The sequence below is a fragment of the Garra rufa genome, chromosome 1, assembly GCF_049309525.1.
Source record: "Garra rufa chromosome 1, GarRuf1.0, whole genome shotgun sequence".
NCBI classification, from domain to species: domain Eukaryota; kingdom Metazoa; phylum Chordata; class Actinopteri; order Cypriniformes; family Cyprinidae; genus Garra; species Garra rufa.
In genome coordinates this window covers 27,991,216-28,011,480 of record NC_133361.1, presented here as the reverse complement: position 1 = coordinate 28,011,480, position 20,265 = coordinate 27,991,216, and the positions used below count along the sequence as shown (strand labels likewise).

General features: G+C 35.3%; 2 protein-coding genes across 4 annotated transcripts in view; one reads left to right on the top strand and one right to left on the bottom strand.

The window, feature by feature from the left end:
* Nucleotides 1–6,417, bottom strand: part of cdip1 (cell death-inducing p53 target 1) — a 17,495-nt gene extending 11,078 nt beyond the window's left edge. For all 3 annotated transcript variants that reach the window (XM_073838486.1, XM_073838493.1, XM_073838502.1), the window contains exon 1: nt 6,261–6,417. The gene's annotated coding sequence lies outside the window, so the exon portion shown is untranslated. The remainder of the gene's footprint in view (nt 1–6,260) is intronic.
* Nucleotides 6,418–10,044: 3,627 nt separating this feature from the next.
* On the top strand, nt 10,045–20,218 carry LOC141299920 (vascular cell adhesion protein 1-like). Its single transcript, XM_073830286.1, has 11 exons — nt 10,045–10,203; nt 10,642–10,911; nt 11,021–11,350; nt 11,577–11,810; nt 12,426–12,484; nt 16,317–16,345; nt 16,593–16,666; nt 17,078–17,347; nt 17,457–17,786; nt 18,024–18,260; nt 18,700–20,218. Exons 1-11 carry the CDS (start codon nt 10,140–10,142, stop codon nt 18,765–18,767), a joined length of 1,965 nt encoding a protein of 654 aa, XP_073686387.1. The 5' UTR covers nt 10,045–10,139; the 3' UTR covers nt 18,768–20,218.
* The last annotated feature ends 47 nt before the right edge of the window (nt 20,219–20,265 follow it).

Sequence of the window (20,265 nt, the reverse complement as noted above, 5' to 3'; positions counted from 1 at the left end):
GAATAGCATTCATTCAAAATAGACATATTTTCTAACAATATAATTCTTTGCTATCACTTTATCAATTTAACACATCCTTGCTGAATAAAAGTATTTATTTCTTTCAAAAAAGAAAGAATACAAATTTACTGACCCCAAACTTTTAAATGGTACTTTATACTGTTACAGAAAGATTTCTATTTTAAATAGATGCTGTTGTTTTTAACTTTTTATTCATTAAAGAATCCTCAAAATAGTATCACAGTAGGGCTGCTCGATTTTGCCAAAAATCATAATCACGATTATTTTTGGTCAATATTGTAATCACGATTATTTAAACGATTATGACAGGCTCCAAAACTTTACACAGTGATTAATTTAAAGATAGCAATACAGCTAGAAAAAGATACAAATAAAACAAACAGTGCTTTAAAAATACTGAATACTTTTATGCAAGTCTAAAGTAGTCTAACAATACTACAGAAATTGAATTTGAATGTAAAATAAAACAATGTCTTCACTCTAATAGTTAAAAATGCTTTGTTTCTTATTAAAACTAAAAACGTCCTTCATTCAAGAGCAGTGAGTGATGTTTCTTGTATAAAACGTATTTTTTACGTTTTATTCATATTAGGCACAGAGACGACAGAAGGAATATTATGTGTTGCCGCTTTAACCACACGGACCCATTATACTGTTACGCACGGATTTTCATTCTCAACTGTTTGGCTGTATCCGAAATCGTCCCCTATACCCTCAAATAGTGCACTATTTGAGGGGACAGCCATTTTAAGTGGTGTTCGAAACCATAGTGGACGTTCTCGAGTGCACTCATTCAATCCCACAATGCACCGCAAAAACGAGTGCACAACCGATGTACGCTCAACAGCTAGAGATAACCCATAATGCACTGTGAGAGTCGCGCGCCGACTGAATTCCCGCGTCTCTCCAGACGATGGCGCCCGCAGCTGAATCATCCATCTGTTCATTTTACAACGCGCTCGTCCACTGCGTAATGCAGCGTACAACACAGGTACAAATTTGTTGTAAATTGATTATTAAATTGTTTAACCAAGGTTTATACATAAACTCCTTGACATAGTTCAAGATAAATCCTTTAATCTTACTACTCGAACTGTCCGTTTTAAATGATTGTTAAACAGTAAGCAATACTATGCAAAAGCTGCAGTCCTTCCGGTGCACTTAGTGTCCGAATTCACTCACTCGTTTTCATTCACTCCTTCAAGAGAACTGTACGAGTGGACTAATGTAGGGAATAGTGAATAGGGTATAGTGGGCGATTTCGGATACAGCCTGTATGTTCATTTAAGACATAACTGACAAGAGTTTACATGAATAATCACCAAGCCCCTCATTTTGAAATATTTTTGCGTGTATTTGACCGTTTAGGTGCGCACCTTGAGCTAAAAGATAACTTTCATGTCCGTGTTCCGCTCCGTCTCTGAGCGCATTAACAAAGGACAGCGCAAATTTTCTTACGTGCTATTAAAAACACAACATCAAAGAAACATTAATAAATCAATCACGTCCCATTTTATGAAAGCCACCTTACATGATTTAGCTGATTTGAATGTGAAAATTGGCTTTTATGGAGGAGCGAAAGCACACCACTGGTAAAAGGGCAGAATAATCGTTTCATCTCGATTACTGCATTTTCATGATCGTTTGAAGCAGAAATCGAAATCGAAACCGAATTTTGATTAATTGCACAGCCCTATATCACAGTTTCCAATAAAAAGTTAAGCAGCAGAACTGTTTTTAAAATTGATCATAAATCAGCATATTAGAATGATTTTCACATAGAAAACTTTAGAATTTGACAATATTACTGTTTTTCTGTATTTTTTTAATAAATAATTGCAGCCTTGTGCATTTTTTGATCTTTCTATTCATCAAAGTATCCTGAAAACAAATCAACAGAAATATTATGAACATTTTTAACACTGATAATAATAATAAATGTTTTGTGAGCAGAAAATCAGCATATTAGAATCATTTCTGAAGGGCATGTGACCCTGAAGACTAGAGTAGGATGCTAAAAACTCACAGGAATAAACATTTTAAAATATATTACAATAGCAAACAGCTATTTAAATCATTTCAAAATAGTACAGTTTACTGTATTTTTGATTAAATAAATGCAGCCCTGGTGAGCAAAACAGACAAATATTAAATTGTAAAAAAAAAATTGCAAAAAATTGTAAAAATCTTACCAATTTCAAACTTTTGAACACATATATATATAATGCATAATCCTCATAATATACGTGCCTGAATGGTGAAGTGCATAGGTTAAAGACTAGCTAGTTAGACAAGAATCTTCTTGTACCAAACAGCTAAGAAATCTACAGATAAAACAAAAACAGACAAATAAAATACGTATCTAGGATACAAAGCAATGTTATGTAATAAGTGTGATCTTCAGCACCTTGGGTTTAAATAGACAATCTGGGCCTTTGAGAAGTTAAAGTAATAACATTTACAATACAAACACAATGGCAGTGTGTTCTTGGAAACTCTGACATGTAGGTCAAGACTAGACTAACTAGAGGTCAAACACTGCATCCTTCATGTGAAATATGTCATTTCGTGGGAGGAAAAAAAAAAAAAAGGAAAATATATGCAAATGCTAAACAAGATCATGGTGAAAAAAGCACCTCATTTGAAAGCCAAATCTAGAGACATTACAATATGTCAATATTGTATCATCAAAGGTATGTCACCTTTCATGTCTTAGCAGGTGATACAACAAAACATTATCAAATAATTTGATATTTTCTTGGGATGATTACCACCAGCCAATAGGGATGAAGCAGGAAATGCAAAAACAAACACATGTGTCTACTATATGTGGAGCATAAATGTTGTGCGAACGCCTGGTGGTTTATGAGAGTAATGTGTTGCCTAGTTCACATCCTGTATTACTTGGGATAATGGAAATGAATAACACAGAATGCTTCACCATAACCACAAATTATGTCAACATATCTAATGACATTACTCTCAAATCATTAGGGCATTTCAACTTCAATTTCAGATACAAACCAGAAGATATTACAAACATTAACATTGCATGTACCTAAATATTTTATCTACTGACTGAACACCAGCTTATACAGTATTACTTCATATTAAGCATAAGAACAGCGCCAGTTATAGGCCAACAGTGATACTGTTCTTGTACTGCAGCTAAACCGTATATATTTACACAAAAGCTGATGATAATTAGAAGTCGTATAACTGCAATGTGTTTAGACGCATGCTAGGTTAGTGTTTGACTATTTTTAATGTGTCTAAAAGACCAACCAGCACATGAGTTGGTGTGTCAAGGTTTCTGCAGGTTTTATGTAGGTAAATTAAAGCCATTTTAAAGGAACACTCCACTTTTTTTGGAAATAGGCTCATTCTCCAACTCCCCCCGAGTTAATAAGTTGGGTTTTACCGTTTTGAAATCCATTCAGCCGTTCTCCTGTTCTGGCGATATCACATTTAGCATAGCTTAGCATAGATCATTGAATCCTATTAGACCAATAGCATCGCATTCAAAAATTACCAACAAGTTTCCATATTTGTTGTATTTAAAACTTGACTCTTCTGTAGTTATATCGTGTACTAAGATCGGTGGAAATGCAAAGCTTCAATTTTCTAGGCTGATAAGATTAGGAACTACACTCCCATTCCGGCGTAATCGTCAAGGAAGTTTGCTGCCGTAATAAGGCTGAAGCAGGAGCAGTAATACCACGCAGCACATGTGCAAATACTAAACTAGCTGGGAACTCATTTCTGATAATACTCCGCCTGCTTCGGCCATATTACGGCAGCAAACTTCCTTGACTATTACGCCGGAATGCAGCTTTGCATTTCCACCGGTCTTAGTACACGATATAACTACAGTTTTAAATACAACAAATATGGAAACTCTTTGATCATTTTTGAACACGATGCTATTGGTCTAATAGGATTCAATGATCTTTGCTAAGCTATGCTAAAAGTGATATCGCCAGAACAGGAGAACGGCTGAATGGATTTCAAAACGGTAAAACTCAACTTATTAACTCGGGAGGAGTTGGAGAATGAGCCTATTTCCAAAAAAAGTGGAGTGTTCCTTTAAAGGAATAGTTCACCTAAAAATGAAAATTCTGTCACACTCACCCTCATGTTGTTCCAAACCCATAAGACCTTCAGTCATCTTCACAACACAAATTAAGATATTTTTGATAAAAATCAGACAGCAACGCTTTCATTTTTGGGTGAACTATCCTTTTAAGACCAAGAAAATTTAAGGAATAAATCGAATGAAACACAATACATCAATATGATTTCTAAATGTAAATGTCTTGTATTAGCAATGCATCACAGTTTAATCTCCATTACATTTGAATTAATTTCACATTTTTTACTATACTCACTGCAAAAAAAAAATGTTTTTGATTGTCTGAGAAGCGAAATAAGACAAAATAAGTTTTGTCTTATGAGAAATTGATCGAAAATAAAGTAAGTTTATGCTTAAAAAGAAAAAAATATTTGCCTATAGTTTTAGAAATATCAACTTAATTCAAAGTAAATTTAAGCCATCTTAAAGGGATAGTTCACCCAAAAATGAAATTCTGTCATTAAATGTTCCAAACCCACATTTCCTTCGTTTATCTTTGAAACAAATGAATATACTTTTGATGAAATCTGAGAGCTTTCTGACCCTGCATAGACATTTTCATTTTTGGGTGAACTATCCCTTTAAGACCAAGAAAATTTAAGGAATAAATTCATTGAAACACAGTACATCAATATGATTTCTAAACGTCTTGTATTAGCAATGCTTCAAAGTTTGAAAATAAAACTTACAACAGATCTCAACTACATTTTAATTAATTTTACATTTTTCACTATACTTAGTTACAACTGCAAAAAAGTTATGTTTTTGATGTCTGAGAAGCAAAATTACGAAATAAGTTTCGTCTTTGGAGAAACTGATCTAAATGAAGCAAGTTTATGCTTAAAAAGAACATTTGCCAGTAGTCTCAGAAAAGTCAACTTAATTCAAAGGGAAAACAAGTTTTCATACCCCATTGACAGATATTTGTTCTCATTTGTGACTCTGGACCACAAAACCAGTCTTAAGTAGCACAAGTATATTTGTAGCAATAGCCAAAAATACAATGTATAGGTCAAAACCATCCATTTTTCTTTTACTCCAAAAATCATTAGGATATTAAGTAAAGATCATGTTCCATGAAGATATTTAGTAAATTTCCTACCGTAAATATATCAAAACTTAATTTTTGATTAGTATATGCTATGCCAAGAACTTAATTTGGACAACTTTAATGGTGATTTTCTCTTTTTCTATATTTTAAATTTTCTGCGCCCAGATTTTCAAATAGTTGTATCTCGGTCAAATATTGTCCTATCCTAACAAACCATAGATCAATGGAAAGTTTATTTATTCATCATTATCAAAACATTGACCCTAATAACTGGTTTTGTGCTCCAAGGATCACATTTTAAAAACATGTATCATAAATGTATCTTGATTTAAGGATGTTTAGATATTTCTATTGGAAAACATAAACACTGAATTAGATTAATTTTGTAATTATTTATGAACGTAAGACTTAATCTGCTCTGATTTCTGACCATTTAGGCCTTAATTTGTATAAAGACGAATGAAGACTTTGAAAGTCCCACAGAAACCCTGGGTTGTTCTAGTGCCTTCTGGAGTAGATGATGCGCTCAAACAGAGATCAGCGGTTATCCAACTTGTTTCATCGCCGCTAGCATTGATTACATAAGACTGTCCTAACCTTCCCTATTACTTAACTTTCCCTATTACATAGTGCAAATCATGCAAATTTGTATCATTAGTTACTAGCCTCATCATAAACAGGAAACACTATCGTTATTCTGGCTAAAATAAGCCCTGGCCTCTACACTAACCCCAAATATAGCACATGACTATGTCTAGCTCTGTTGCAGTCATGCAATCCTCATTCATCGCAGTGGAATCAGCAACAAGCCTGGCTAGCTAACATGTATCACTATCATTTAGTAATATTAACATAGCGAACGCTATCTGTTAAAAAGCCAAGCATAATATACAAACGAAACGTAACAACTTCCACAGAGCCATAAACACCGTTAGCGATTAAAATCCCTTGGCGAGTCATACTTATAAACGATGCGAACACAGGCCTGGCGTTTGCAGCTACGCTACCAGCGGACAAAACCACAGAGCAATAGTCATTCAGGCAACACGCCGTTACCTTGTGTGTCCACCGCGTTAATGGAAATGTCAGGTCTGGGAACTTTTCAATGGTTTCTAGCTCATACGTTGACGTTTGTAGCCCCACTTTTCCAATAACATCCGCTGCTGCTGGGAAGGATTTGACGTAAACATGGGAGACGGGAGGTGTGTGTGAAGTGTCTGTGTGAATCCCACTGGTGAGTTTACATATCCTAGTATGGCGAAGGCTTGGATTATGAATATTAATTTGGTTGCCTGAGAGGACGCTCTTGCAATGTTACCAAGCAACGTCAGCATTGCGTAATTAATATTCATGTATTAAGCCTTCGACGTAGTAGGAGGCAAGTTTGGCCCGTTTCACTTGATAAAGAAGAATATTTCCAGAATTTACTGACCCATATGTCATCTAAGATGTTCATGTCTTTTTTTTTCTTCAGTCGAAAAGAAATGAAGGTTTCTGAGGAAAACATTACAGGATTTATCTCCATATATAGTGGAGTCCAATGGTGGCCACCGGGTTGAAGGTCCAAAAGGCAGTTTCAGTGCAGCTTCAAAGGGCTCTACACGATCCTAGCTGAGGAATAAGTGTCTTATCTAATGAAATGATAATATTTTTTTTCCAAAAAAAATTAAAATTTATATATTTTAAACCACAAATGCTCGTCTTGCACTAGCTCTACGATGCGCATCTTCATGCATTGTATAGCCACATTGGAAAAGTCATGCATGGTTAGTTCTTAGTCTGTGTACTTCAGTTCAAAAAGGTAGGGTAGGGTGAAAAAATCTAATTTCCTCTTCCAACTTCAATATCGCCCAATGTCATTTTAACCTTTTTTTGTAAAAGGTGTTTGCACGTTCACTTTGTAAATACTGGGTCTGTGTTACTTGTGTAAATACGTAATATGTGAGGTCAAGCTAGTGCAAGATGAGCATTTGTGGTTAAATTTTGGGTTTTATTTTTAGAAAATGACCAATCATTCACTAGATAAGACCCTTATTTCTCGTTTGGGATCGTGAAGACCCCTTTGAAGCATTGAAACTGCAGTTTGTACCTTCAACTCATTGGGCACATTTGAAGTCTACTATTTGGAAAAAAAATTTTTGGATGTTTTCTTCCAAAACCTTAATTTCTTTTCGACTGAAGAAAGAAAGACTTCTTGGATGATGGGGGTAAGTAAATGATCAGGAAATGTTTATTCTGGAAGTCAGCTAATCCTTTAAAGGCAACCCATAAAGAACGTTTCCTAATAATTATTTTAAGATGTTATTTTAAAAAACAAAAACTAAACTTCCCAAAACATTGCATTTTTGTGACAATCTAAAGGGAGCCTATACAGAACGTTCCCCAATCAGTATTTTTAGGTTTTAGCTAAAACCAACCTAAGTTTGTTTGCAGGCTGGTTTTAGAGGGGGTTTGACCGCTTAAAGGCTGGGAGATCAGCTTGACCATCTTAGGCAGGTGAGGAAACCAGCTACTGTACTTCCAGCCTAAACCAGCTAAGACTATAGCTAGCTTTTTAGCTATTTTTCTTATGTTGTTGTTGTTTCCAGCAGCTGGAAACCAAAAGTTTTAACCAGGCATGTTGTGCAATTAGAATAATTTTAATTTTTAATTTTTAGAAAAAAAAAAGAAAGAAAGAAATTGAACATGCAGTTAACACTTTAACAAAATGGCCAAAAATACAGAATAAAAAAAAAATTGTGATTATATAACACACATTTTCATCATGTCATTTTTATAGCAATTCATTAACAGTGTGAACATAATTTTAACACATTTTCCTTTTTTCTATATTCATTTATAATCATTACATAATCATTTTATTATTAAACTGAATTATATAATAATTTATAATAATCATTTAACCATTTATAACCATTTTCCATTTTCTTGGATTTGTGCTGGTGCAGACCTGACTTGCTGTTGGCAGGTTTTTGATATCAGACAATACTTGCTGGCTGGGTTTTGGATAAAAGACAAAACTGATATCTCTGGCAAGATCTGAGGTCAGATCTGAAATTTCTGATGTGGAGACTTGATCTAACAGATCTAACAGAAGCAATGTGGCTATCCCTTGTGTGCCTGGATGGCAACATATAACAGCAGTTCAATTAACAGCAATAAATGAGAGATTCTTGTCATAACAGCATTTTTAAAGATAAAGAGGAAATTATGTTTTCTTCCATTGCTCCCTTTAAAGTAAGACGTAGAGAGTTTCACTTTCGACTGAAATTCTCTTATTAGTCTTAATATTACTTAATATTAGAAATTGTTTATGGTGTTTCCAATCAAACACCATTAAAAATAACTCCAAAACATTGTAGAATAAAATGGATCTTCATTCTACTTAGCAATTTTTTATTTATGTACATGTGTGTGCCGTTTTTCATTTCACTGCCATGTCACTGAGACACTACAGTAAATGATTCAGTGACACTATTCACTATCAGTCAAGCTGAGGACAAGCAGTCTCTGTACAATTTAAGATTTATACACAAACATGGATTTTGAATATCAAGTGTTGTGAATCTTTCAACATTTAACCATTGAAATGATGCATGTTTCATTTGGCTAATGATTCGTTTAATCATTTCAATCCTTTATCCTAACGTTTGCTATATTAATGATTATTTTCCAGCCCCAAGCTGTTTTCATTGTTTACCTACCATACAGTGTGCAACACAGAACAAAAGTGGCATCACTAAAATTACAAACAAGGCCATTGAAATGACAGTCAGCCACTCAATAGCAATGATGGAAGTACAAATAAATCAGAAGCAGAACTTACAGAAAATGGTGCATCGACCAAATGCTGTTTTGAAAGTGTTGTTGTTGTATTGGTGTCTCTGTTGAAAATTGGGTTGGAAAATGGATCCATGTGGACTTTGCAAACACATGGTGTCACTATTTTCATGTCTGCCACCAAACAATGGTCAGAATGCAATGTAAAACATAACTGTATACCCTGTTGAAAGAACCAGCTTGGTAGCTTGTTTTAAGCTGGTCCTTAGTTGGTCATGAGCTGGTTCTGAGCAACTACACTCTTAAAAATACTCGCTTTTTTGTCTAAATGGTTCCATAAAGAGCCTTTAACATCCGTTCCACAAAAGGTTATTTGTGGCAAAAGAAGGTTCTTTAGATTATGAAAAGGTAAGAAAAGGTTGGTTTTTGAAGGACCTTTGACTGAATGGTTCTTTGTGGAACCAAAAATGGTTCTTCTATGGCATCGAGTGTAGCTCCTGTCAGGACCAGCTTATAACCAGTTTAGGACCAACTTAAACCAGCTCATGACCAACTAATGACCAGTTTAAACTAGGTACCATGCTTCAAAACATATCTAACCAGTATGCTGCTCTTTTTTTTAATTGGGTATTCAATACATGCAGTCCAGTTCACCGGATCCCAGGTCACAGTCTGCTCCGTCAGTCAGGTTTCTGGTTTTGTTCTGTTGTGTCCTGCAATTCCCCACAAGAGGGCAGTGCATGCAATGAAACTGAGCCTTTTTGTTTTGGAACAAGGATCCTTTGGAAAATGTTTTAAAGAAACTTCAGATTTCTTTTTGTTGTTTTACATGTCAAGTCTCGTTTACAGATGTTCTGTTTATCTGGTTAGAGTAACCACAACTCAACTCATTACAAGGATTTAGATTGTTACTAGAGTTCATTTAGTTTCATTTCTGCGCCTGTCCATTACCAGGAACAGCTCTTGGAGTCAGTCCACTGAAATGGCCTCTAAAAATATTTTATGGGTGGGGTCTGTCCTTTTTTTTTTGTTCCATTATGGTGTGCTCGAAGTACAGCTATTCAGTCAGAGATTGTACAGTCCGAGTTACTGTCATAAAATTGAGTCTTCTTTGCAATAATTCCTGCTCAGTTCTTTTCCCTGAGCAGATTCAATATGCTTCAACGATTCTTTGGATTTGTTTATCTCTCTGCAGTTTCACAGCTTGTGAGTCTCACAGGTTTGTATGCTGAAGCACTATCATTCTTTATATGCAATGAGTCTAGAAATGTTTTAGCTCTTACTTTCTTTGAGATTATAAACTTTGTTTTTTCTTAAAACCAGTGTTTGAAGTGCTAACTTCACTGGACTAACTCCAAATGTTGTCTTGCCACTTGCCATTTATCAGTTTATCAGTTTTTTTTTTTTTTACGACATATCAAGATTATGACAAAAGATGGGCAGCAGCCAAAAACATAATGTCATTAGCTCAACTATAAAATACAAAAATATAGATGCATGTAGACCTGTGGTCAGTTTGCAAGTCTTAAGGACTCGTGGTAGGTTATTTCTGTGTTATTTCTGTGTCTGCTTGTAATCTGATTATACTTCAGTGCTGCTAGTCTGTGCTTTATCTTCACCATTTTTTTAATCAAACCATACTCAATGTGTTCAACAGGTACACAAGCTGAATGTCCTGTTCAGCTCAGCCAGAAGAGTGTTGTTGTGGAGTACGGTGGTTCTGTTGAAGTTAACTGTACCGCTACTGTCCAGCATTATGGGATGGGATGGGAAGCCAGTGAGGGAGGAGTGGACAAGACCAGTGCCAGTGTGATCACATGGAGTGTGTCAGATCTGACAGAATGGGACATAGAGCCATTCTGCTACATTAACTATGACAAAAGCCAAGCTAAACCATGTGAAGAAAAGCTCCCAGTAACCGTTTACAGTGAGTTTCCCTGTTATTGATCTTTTTTACTTTTCATTCTCAATAATATCTAATAATAAATGTACATTCATCACTGCAGATTTCAGAGTGTGTGAATCTTCCTCCACAGAGACTCCAGACAGTGTGTCCATCAGTATTGTAAAACACAGCGGACCAATGATGGAGGGAAACCAGTATCAGCTCCAGTGTGACGTTCAAGATGTGGCTCCTGTTCAGTATCTCACTGTCAAATGGTACAAAGGACAAACTCTGCTGGATCAAACCACTTTCACTGACACCATCAAGACTCCAGTGAATGAAATGGCTACACTCCTGATCCGTCCAAACAGAGCTGATGATGGAGCTCAATACAGGTGTGAAGCAGAGCTGGATCTGGGAGCAGAAGGACCTCAACCTCCTCCTACAGTCACATCACAACCTCTCAGTGCTAAAGTATACTGTAAGTTTATTATTGCCATATTTGCCTTTTAATTTATTTATTTTTTTCTAAAGGACCTTAGTGTGAAGGATCATATTTCATCACACACAGAGATATGCACATTAACAGATATTTTGATGAAATGTTACATATGAATTGCATTAACACAGATAAAAAGTTTTCAGTACCTGTATCTGTTAATAACAGCTGCTCAACATGTTGAGAAATGCATCTCTGTCCTCCTCAGATAAACCAAAACACTCCAATTCAACAGAGACCATCATTAAAGATGATACAGTTACGCTAGACTGTACAGTGAAGGCAAACCCAGCCCCTACATACACATGGCACTCAGAGCAACTAAAAGAGAAGAGCAGCTCGCCAGTGCTCCTGTCCTCCAAACTCAGTCCAGGAAAATACATGTGCACCGCTGCAAACTCTCTGGGAAAAGACAGCAAAGTGTTCATCCTCAATTCAACAGGTTATAAAATAAAATAAAATATCTGCATATTATTTGTCTGTCTGATCTTTGTAAAATGAGAAAATGCAGGAAATATTATCTTGTTTATATTAAAATACGATTTAATTAATGACAATTAAGACATTTTGTATTGCATTTCATATTTGTTTAGCTTAGCTGTTTTGCTCTCGTTAATGTGTGCACATTATTTGAGGACATTTGATGACTTGAATTCTTATTTATTATAATTTATGATAATTTTGTATGGATGTTGGATTAGCTGTGTCTTATTTTGTACATTGTGTTTGATTTCTTTGTGTAAAACCAGAGTCAATCTTTTGTACATTTTTTAAAAGTAAAGGCTATTTTGGCATCTGCGGTTCCACAAAGAACCTCTAACATCCATGGAGTCTTTCCATTCCACAAAAGGTTCTTTACATTTTTTAAATGTTTTCAAAAACCGTTATTTTATGAATGATGAAGAGTTCCAAGAATAGTTTTTTATAGCATCACTGGGAAACCTTCCCTTTTGGAGCCTGTATTTTTAATAGCACATTTGTAGACAGGGATTTAGCATTGATCACACTGAGTGTTGTTTCAGTTTGTACCAACATTAACACTGTTTCTCTTCCACAGGTCGTCCCACATTCTGGACTGTTCTTGTTTTCTTCCAGTTGCTGGTTGCAGTGATGACGGTCATTTAACTCTCCTAGTAACAGTTTAATGTTGTGTTTTTAGACCTTATTTACTCCGTCCAAACTGCTAGGCTGTTGGGGGTCATTTTCTACCCAGAACAGTATAAGTGTAAAAACGTCAGGTCAAAATCATGTTATGAAAGTAACAGAAAATAACAGTTAGTGTATTATTCAGCATAGTTTTTCAGTTATGACTGAAATGAAAATGAGGCTGTGAGGGACTGTACAGTGCATTTAATGGATTGTACTATTTTTTATCAACATACCAATTGTTCATCGGCGCCGATTGTCTTGTGGGCAGCATGCCAACATAAACCGCTGTTATGCTAAATAAAACTTTAAAAAACATATCAATTGTTCAGCTGATGAAAGACTGCCAAGACTGCAAGTTTATCCTTTGTTTTTATGGTATAAAATAAATAAAAATGGCGTCTCACTTTGCATCTGTAGTCAGCGGATGGCTGAAAGTTTTTAATGCAGAGACCTGCTGTGCAACAGTTCTCAATTTTACGCAGTCATTTTTGCAGTAATATCTACAGTCATAAACTCCTATTCATTTCACATGTATAGGTGGGTGGGGTTTTTAGATTTGAATACATACTTTTGCACTCTGAATGATTTATAGTCTCACATTTTTTAATTTGTTCAGCATTGTAGTTAATACATACATTTCATTCAGCATATATAAAAGATGCTTCTATGCCCCTGTTATTTCCATGAGATTTGACTCTATCTCTCTGGATGAGATGATTAATCCCTAAACCACCTTCAGATGGTTAAAAATGTTAAGCATTAATCGCTGTTGTACGGTCCTTACTTCGGGTACCTGTTGATTTAGAATTGAATAGAATTGATTTTCACTAAACGGTTTAGCACCTTTATACACACTTTCATAAAAATGCTGGGTCAAAAACAACCATTTCTGGGTTATTTGGCAACCCAGCATTGGGTAAATATTGGACAAAATACATGCTGGGTTATTTCAACCCAGCTTGCTGGGTTTTATAGCTACATTAACCTATTTGCTGGGTTGTTTTCTTGACATAGTGCTGGGTCAGTCAACCTACTGAAGGTTTTTAAATAATAAAAATGCACTCTAAAGTATGTTTTATAGCCTATATATTTTTTTATTCATTGTCAAGTCAGTCTATCAGAATCATAAAATCTCCAAAAACATTTAGTATGAGCTTTTAGGACTTGACACAAGCAGCCGATGGATATCTGTGGGAAGAAAACTGCTATCGGTAGGCTGTTCCAGCTTATTAAATGACTTATTTTCATGACTTATCTTATATGCATGTTTGAAAAGTTAGGCTACATCAAAAACAGCTTTACCTTGTCTGTTAAACAATGGCGCAATAGATCAATAATAGCACTTTTAATATAGTCAGTAAAGCGCAGTGTCGTGTTTCAGCCAGTTTTCAGACGATGGCGCCGGCGAGTCTCAGGACAGAACACAAAATGGCCGCTGACAAATGTATCTAGTTTGACCAGGTTGGCACAGACTATCCAACATTGAGTTACATTGACTACGTTTACATGGACACCAGTAATCTAATTAATGACCTTATTCTGAATAAGACAATAATATGATTAAGCTGTTTACATGAGTTGCTTTTAGAATATTCCTTTCATGTTCCCGTTTTACATGTTATAGTGCATAGATCGATTAATGACACACATCATTACGTCCACATGCGACGCTATCAGTTCATCTTCGTTACTTTTGGATGTTTCGGTTTTAATTTTACAAAAGCTTGAAGTGGCTCTGGACATATGCAACACATTTTTTAGAATGTGTGAGTTAAAATTTGCCGTGGTCGCATTTGTGCGAGTGCATGCTGTGCTGCTCCAAAGGGTCTGCTCCATACAGCGCGCGTTTCAGAGCCAGTCGACAGTTTTTAGGAGAAAAAAAAAAAAAAAAACACTCACAAGCACAGTCACCGAAAGCCAGTTTAGTTTTACTTTTTTTGTTTGTTTTCATTTTGAAAACCCTGTTATCTTTGCCGTTTACCTCACATTACGCTTTGGAGGCTTTATTTTATTTTATTTTTTTAATTAATTATTTTGATTGCTCAGTGTTTGCGCGCCCTGTAATAAATTGTTTAGTCGGCATATAACACAGCATGTGATGGAGTCCATGCCTCGTCTTATTAGTTTTTGTTAATAAATGCTATATAAGCTAGTTTTATTTTATTTTTGTTATGCTGTTTAATTAAAAATAACAAATCCATCTTTTAAGAATTTGTTTAATCTTAAAATTGATAGGTGTAGCCTTATATATGTAAGCAAAACCAAGATCATGAATTCAAAAGTAAAAGTGAAAAGCAAACTAAGACATTCCAATAGCGGAAATCCCGTTCACAAAATTAAAATAAATACTAACAAATAATACTAATGAAAAAGAACGGGTTGAATGTTAAATACGTTACCATAAAACTATAAATTATGATAACAGACAAACTATTTATCAGCAATGAGCATTGATTAGGCCCATAAATAAATAAAAATGAAACCTAAGCATATGCATGTGCAACCAACTGAGAGCGTTATGCCGCGTTCCAGACAACCCGTTACCCGTGTTTTTCCAAACTTCTACCCGTGAAAGTGCACTGGAACGGCAGTCAAACCCGTGAACTCGTACTAGATCGACATACTTACTCCCAGTTCCGAGTTCTGACGTGACATAGCACGAGAAACAACAATAAAGCCTCTAAGGGTGTGGTGTTTATGCAAGTGGCACACGGTGGAAAAATTGAGTTTAGGACAATATAAAGTTGCAATCAAATTATTAATACTATAAAAATAATAAATGCTTGGCGTGACTTGCCTGGAACGCTACAAAGTCCTGAGTCGTGGTTTGAAGACGTGATTTACGAGCTCAAAAACCTGCCTGGAACGCAGCATTAGTGTGTATCCTGTCACAAAATGTGGCGGAAAGTCCTACACAAGGGGAATAGGGTGATTAAAGTGTGTACATGTCTTCCATAATACGACTAAAATAGGAATACTCCACCTGTCTTAATTCGATTTGTGTTTACTCAGATTATGACTTTAGTCGGATTAAATTAATCAAAAATATCAGTTTACATGGTTGCTTCTTAATCAGAGTATTGACTTAATCGCGTTAAAATCGGAATATTGTTGTCCATGTAAACGTACTCATTGACCCAGCGCAGAGTAGGTCTGTGAGGGGGTTAGAAATATTTCAAATAACCCAATAAAATGACAGAATGAACCCAGCATTTTTTAGAGTGTGTGACATTTTACTGTTTCTGTTTTTTCATCAGTGACTTTGTGCTTGCTGGAATGTGTTTGATGGTTATATTTGTAATGTTGTATTGTACAGCACATTGGTCAGTGCCAGTTGTTGAAATAAGATAATAAACTGAAAATGAATTGAATTGAAAACAATTGCTTTACATTTATGTTTTCATTTGCTATAACAAACTGGTCGCACAAAACACTTGTAAGAGAGAATTAGTTACAGAAGTTGTTTTTTGTGCTCCTCCAAAATGGTTTGAATATCATAGGAGTCCATAAAACTGCTGACTTGTAGCAGTTTCCCAGTTATACATGTGAAGTCAGTGTAAATCAAAGCCTTGATCGGAAAACTACTACAACAATCACTTTTATATATATAAATAAATGTATACCTTTATATGTTTGCATGAAATTTAACCACTGATAGCCACTAACTATTCATTTAAGGTTAGTTTTTTTAATGGGACATAAAACATAACACAACATTTAACATTATAGTAATTATTCTTGGCTTAAAGTACATTTTTATAATTTTAGTTTTTGTGTGATATTCTGGTTATCTTGTCAGGGTTACCTCAACTTATCACAAGAATTCAGGTCAGAGTTTATTTAGTTTTGTTTGTGCTTCTGTTTTGCTGTCATCCTTTAACATCAGTGAGTCAGTCCACTGAAATCATTTCCGGGGTGGGGTTTGTTCTCCTTTTTTTCTTCTTTTTTTCTTGTTTGTTTCAAAATCGTGTGCTACACGAGGTACAACTATTCAGTCACAGACCATACAGTCAGAGTTACTGTCATAAAGTTGGATCTGTTTACAACATTTTCTGTTCAATTGCTTTTACCTGAGCTTATTGAATATGCTTCAACATTTCCTTGGATTTGTTTATCTCTCTGCACTTTCACAGCTTGGGAGTCTCACAGGTTTGTATGTTTTATTTGTTCAGTGCCTGAAGTGCAAACATGTTTTCTGGAATGCGTCTAAATATGTTTCAGGTATTACTTTATTGGAGATTAAATTATTTTAACTTTGTTATCTATTTTAGGAATAGTATTTGTGCTAAATACATTTCTGTTCTGACAATTCTAAATGATCCATCAATTGGCCATCTTAATAAATTAAGTGACAGACAAATGAAACATTTGATAGTGATAGCCTTATAAAAGGGAGATACTGTGAATGAAGCTTTATAGATTATAGTTTATTTAGAAGGATACTTAATGATTAACATAGAAAATATGCCAAAATGTTTGAAAAAAGGTGGATTTTTGATATGCCATGAGATTAGCACTAAGAGTTTTATAAAAATCAATGTTTCTCAATGTGTTCAACAGGTACACAAGCTGAATGTCCTGTTCAGCTCAACCCAAAGAGTGTTGTTGTGGAGTACGGTGGTTCTGTTGCAGTTACCTGTACCGCTTCTGTCCAGCATGATGGGATGGGATGGGAAGCCAGTGAGGGAGGAGTGGACAAGACCAGTGCCAGTGTGATCACATGGAGTGTGTCAGATCTGAGAGAATGGGAAATAGAGCCATTCTGCTACATTAACTATGACAGAAGCCAAGCTAAACCATGTGAAGAAAAGCTCCCAGTAACAGTTTACAGTGAGTTTCTCTGTTATTGATATTGTTTGTCTTTTCATTCTCAGAAATATTTTTTAAAAATGTACATTCATCACTGCAGATTTCAGAGTGTGTGAATCTTCCTCCACAGAGACTCCAGACAGTGTGTCCATCAGTATTGTGAATCACAGAGGACCAATGATGGAGGGAAACCAGTATGAGCTCCAATGTGACGTTCATGATGTGGCTCCTGTTCAGTATCTCACTGTCAAATGGTACAAAGGACAAACTCTGCTGGATCAAACCACTTTCACTGACACCATCAAGACTCCAATAAATGAAATGGCTACACTCCTGATCCGTCCAAACAGAGCTGATGATGGAGCTCAATACAGATGTGAAGCAGAGCTGAATCTGGGAGCAGAAGGACCTCAACCTCCTCCTACAGTCACATCACAACCTCTCAGTGCTGAAGTACACTGTAAGTTTATTATTGCCATATTTGCCTTTTTAATTAAATGTATTTTTTTTTCTAAAGGACCTTAGTGTGAAGGATGTGCAACTGTCATAATTCATCACACATGGAGATATGCACATTAACAGATAATTTGATGAAATGTTATATATCATGAATTAACACAGACCAAAAGTTTTCAGTACAGTATTTTTACTGATCTGTTAATAACAGCTGCTCAAAATGCATCTCTGTTCTCCTCAGATAAACCAAAACACTCCAATTCAACAGAGACCATCATTAAAGATGATACAGTTACGTTAGACTGTACAGTGAAGGCAAACCCAGCCCCTACATACACATGGCACTCAGAGCATCTGAAAGAGAAGAGCAGCTCCTCAGTGCTTCAGTCCTCCAAACTCAGTCCAGGAAAATACACGTGCACCGCTGCAAACTCTCTGGGAAAAGACAGCAAAGTGTTCTTTGTCAATTCAACAGGTTGTTAAATGAAAAAATTATCTGTATATCATTTGTCTGTCTGATCTTTGTAAAATGAGAAAATGTAGTAATTATTATCTTGTTTATATTCGAATAAGATTTCATGAATGTTAATTTAGACATTTTGTATTGCATTTCATATTCTTAGCTTAGTTGTTTTGCTCTCATTAATGTGTGCACATCATTTTTATGGATGCTGGATTGGGTGTTTCTTATTTTGTACATTGTGTTTGATTTCTGGGTAAAACCAAAGTCATTCAGTCTGGACAAAAGGTTCTTTAGATTTTTTAAATGTTTTCAAAAACAGTTATTTTAGGAATGATGAAGAGTCCCTTTTGGAGCCTGTATTTTTAATAGCGCATTTGTAGACAGGGATTTAGCATTGAAAACACTGAGTGTTGTTTCTGTTTGTACCAACATTAACACTGTTTCTCTTCCACAGGTCGTCCCACATTCTGGACTGTTCTTATTTTCTTCCAGTTGCTGGTTGCATTGATGACGGTCATTTAACTCTCCTAAGTGACTCTCTTTAAGTAGTAACCGTTTAATGTGAAGTTTTTAGACCTTATTTACTCCGTCCAAACTGCTAGGCTGTTGGGGGTCATTTTCTACCCAGAACAGTATAAGTTTAAAAAATAACATGACTTCACGTCAGGTCAAAATCATGTTATGAAAGTAAAAGACCTTAGTTAGTGTATTATTTAGAGTAGTATTTTAGTTATGACCTGGGACTAAAGTACATTCAATAGATTGTACTATTGTTTAACAACATACCAATTGTTCATTTGTACCAATTGTTTAACCCAACCCAGCCTGATGGGTTAACTCTTTGACCCAACATGCTGGGTTGTTTTAAATAACTCAAATATTGAATGAAAATTACTATTGCTGGCTTAAAATAAATCAAAAATAGGTTGGAAATGAAAACATTTATTAATAAGTGAAAACACCCATGGACAAAAATATGACAAATTGAATTATGCAGAATAGTTTTTCACTGTACATGCATTTAAACTCACTTAACAAGCATTTTAGAAATAAAAATATAACTTTTAAAAGTAATATTTAAATTCAAGTGCATTAAACGGTTCTCTGTTATCCTTTTTAACTGGAATGGTGCTGATTCTCATGCTGTTGTGTCTCTGAAATGGATGGATGGACTGCTATTCCACAGAGAAACTGCGAACTTCAGACCACTGCCTTTGTTTTTAAGTTACTAAATGGTTTAGCACCGTTATACACACTTTCATAAAAATTATGGGTTAAAAACAACAAACATTTCTGGGTTATTTGGCAACCCAGCATTCTGTATATTAGACAGAACACATGCTGGGTTTTATGCATTAACCCATTTGCTGGGTTGTTTTTGTGACATAGTGCTGGGTCAGTTTAGAATCATAAAATCTCCAAAAACATTCAGCGCAAGTTTTAGGACATGACAGAAGCAGCCAATGGGAATCTGTGGAAAGAAAACTGCTAACAGTAGGCTGTTCCAGCTTATTAAATTACTTATTTTCTTGAGTTATCTTATATTCATGTTTGAAAAGTTACATCAAAAACAGCTTGACCTTGTCTGTTAGACAATTAGGTTTTAACCTGTCAAATAATGGTGCAATAGATCAATAATAGCACTTTTAATATAGTCAGTGGTGCACAGGGTAACTTTTTTACAGTAAATGGCGAAGCCTAAACAAATTGACTGGGTTGGCACAGACTACCCAACATTAAGTTACACTGACCCAGCGCAGGGTAGGTATGTAAGGGGGTTCATCATTGGTATTGAGAGTAAAGAACAACCCAGCACCTGGGTAAGAAATATTTCAAATAACCCAATAAAATGACCCAACAGGCTGAACCCAGCATTTTTTAGAGTGTGTGATGTTTTACTGTTTCTGTTTTTACAGTGACTTTGTGCTTGCTTGAATGTATTTAATTGTTTTGTTGTATTGTACATTGTTCAATGCCAGTTGTTGAAATTATTTGATAATAAATTAAAAAAATGAATTGA

Coding starts and splice junctions, on each gene's coding strand:
- LOC141299920 (XM_073830286.1), top strand. CDS start 10,140: ATGCTTCAACGATTCTTTGGATTTGTTTATCTCTCTGCAGTTTCACAG. Junction 16,346..16,592: donor AACTTATCACAAGAATTCAG/GTCAGAGTTTAT, acceptor CTTTTACCTGAG/CTTATTGAATATGCTTCAAC. Junction 18,261..18,699: donor CTTTGTCAATTCAACAGGTT/GTTAAATGAAAA, acceptor TCTCTTCCACAG/GTCGTCCCACATTCTGGACT.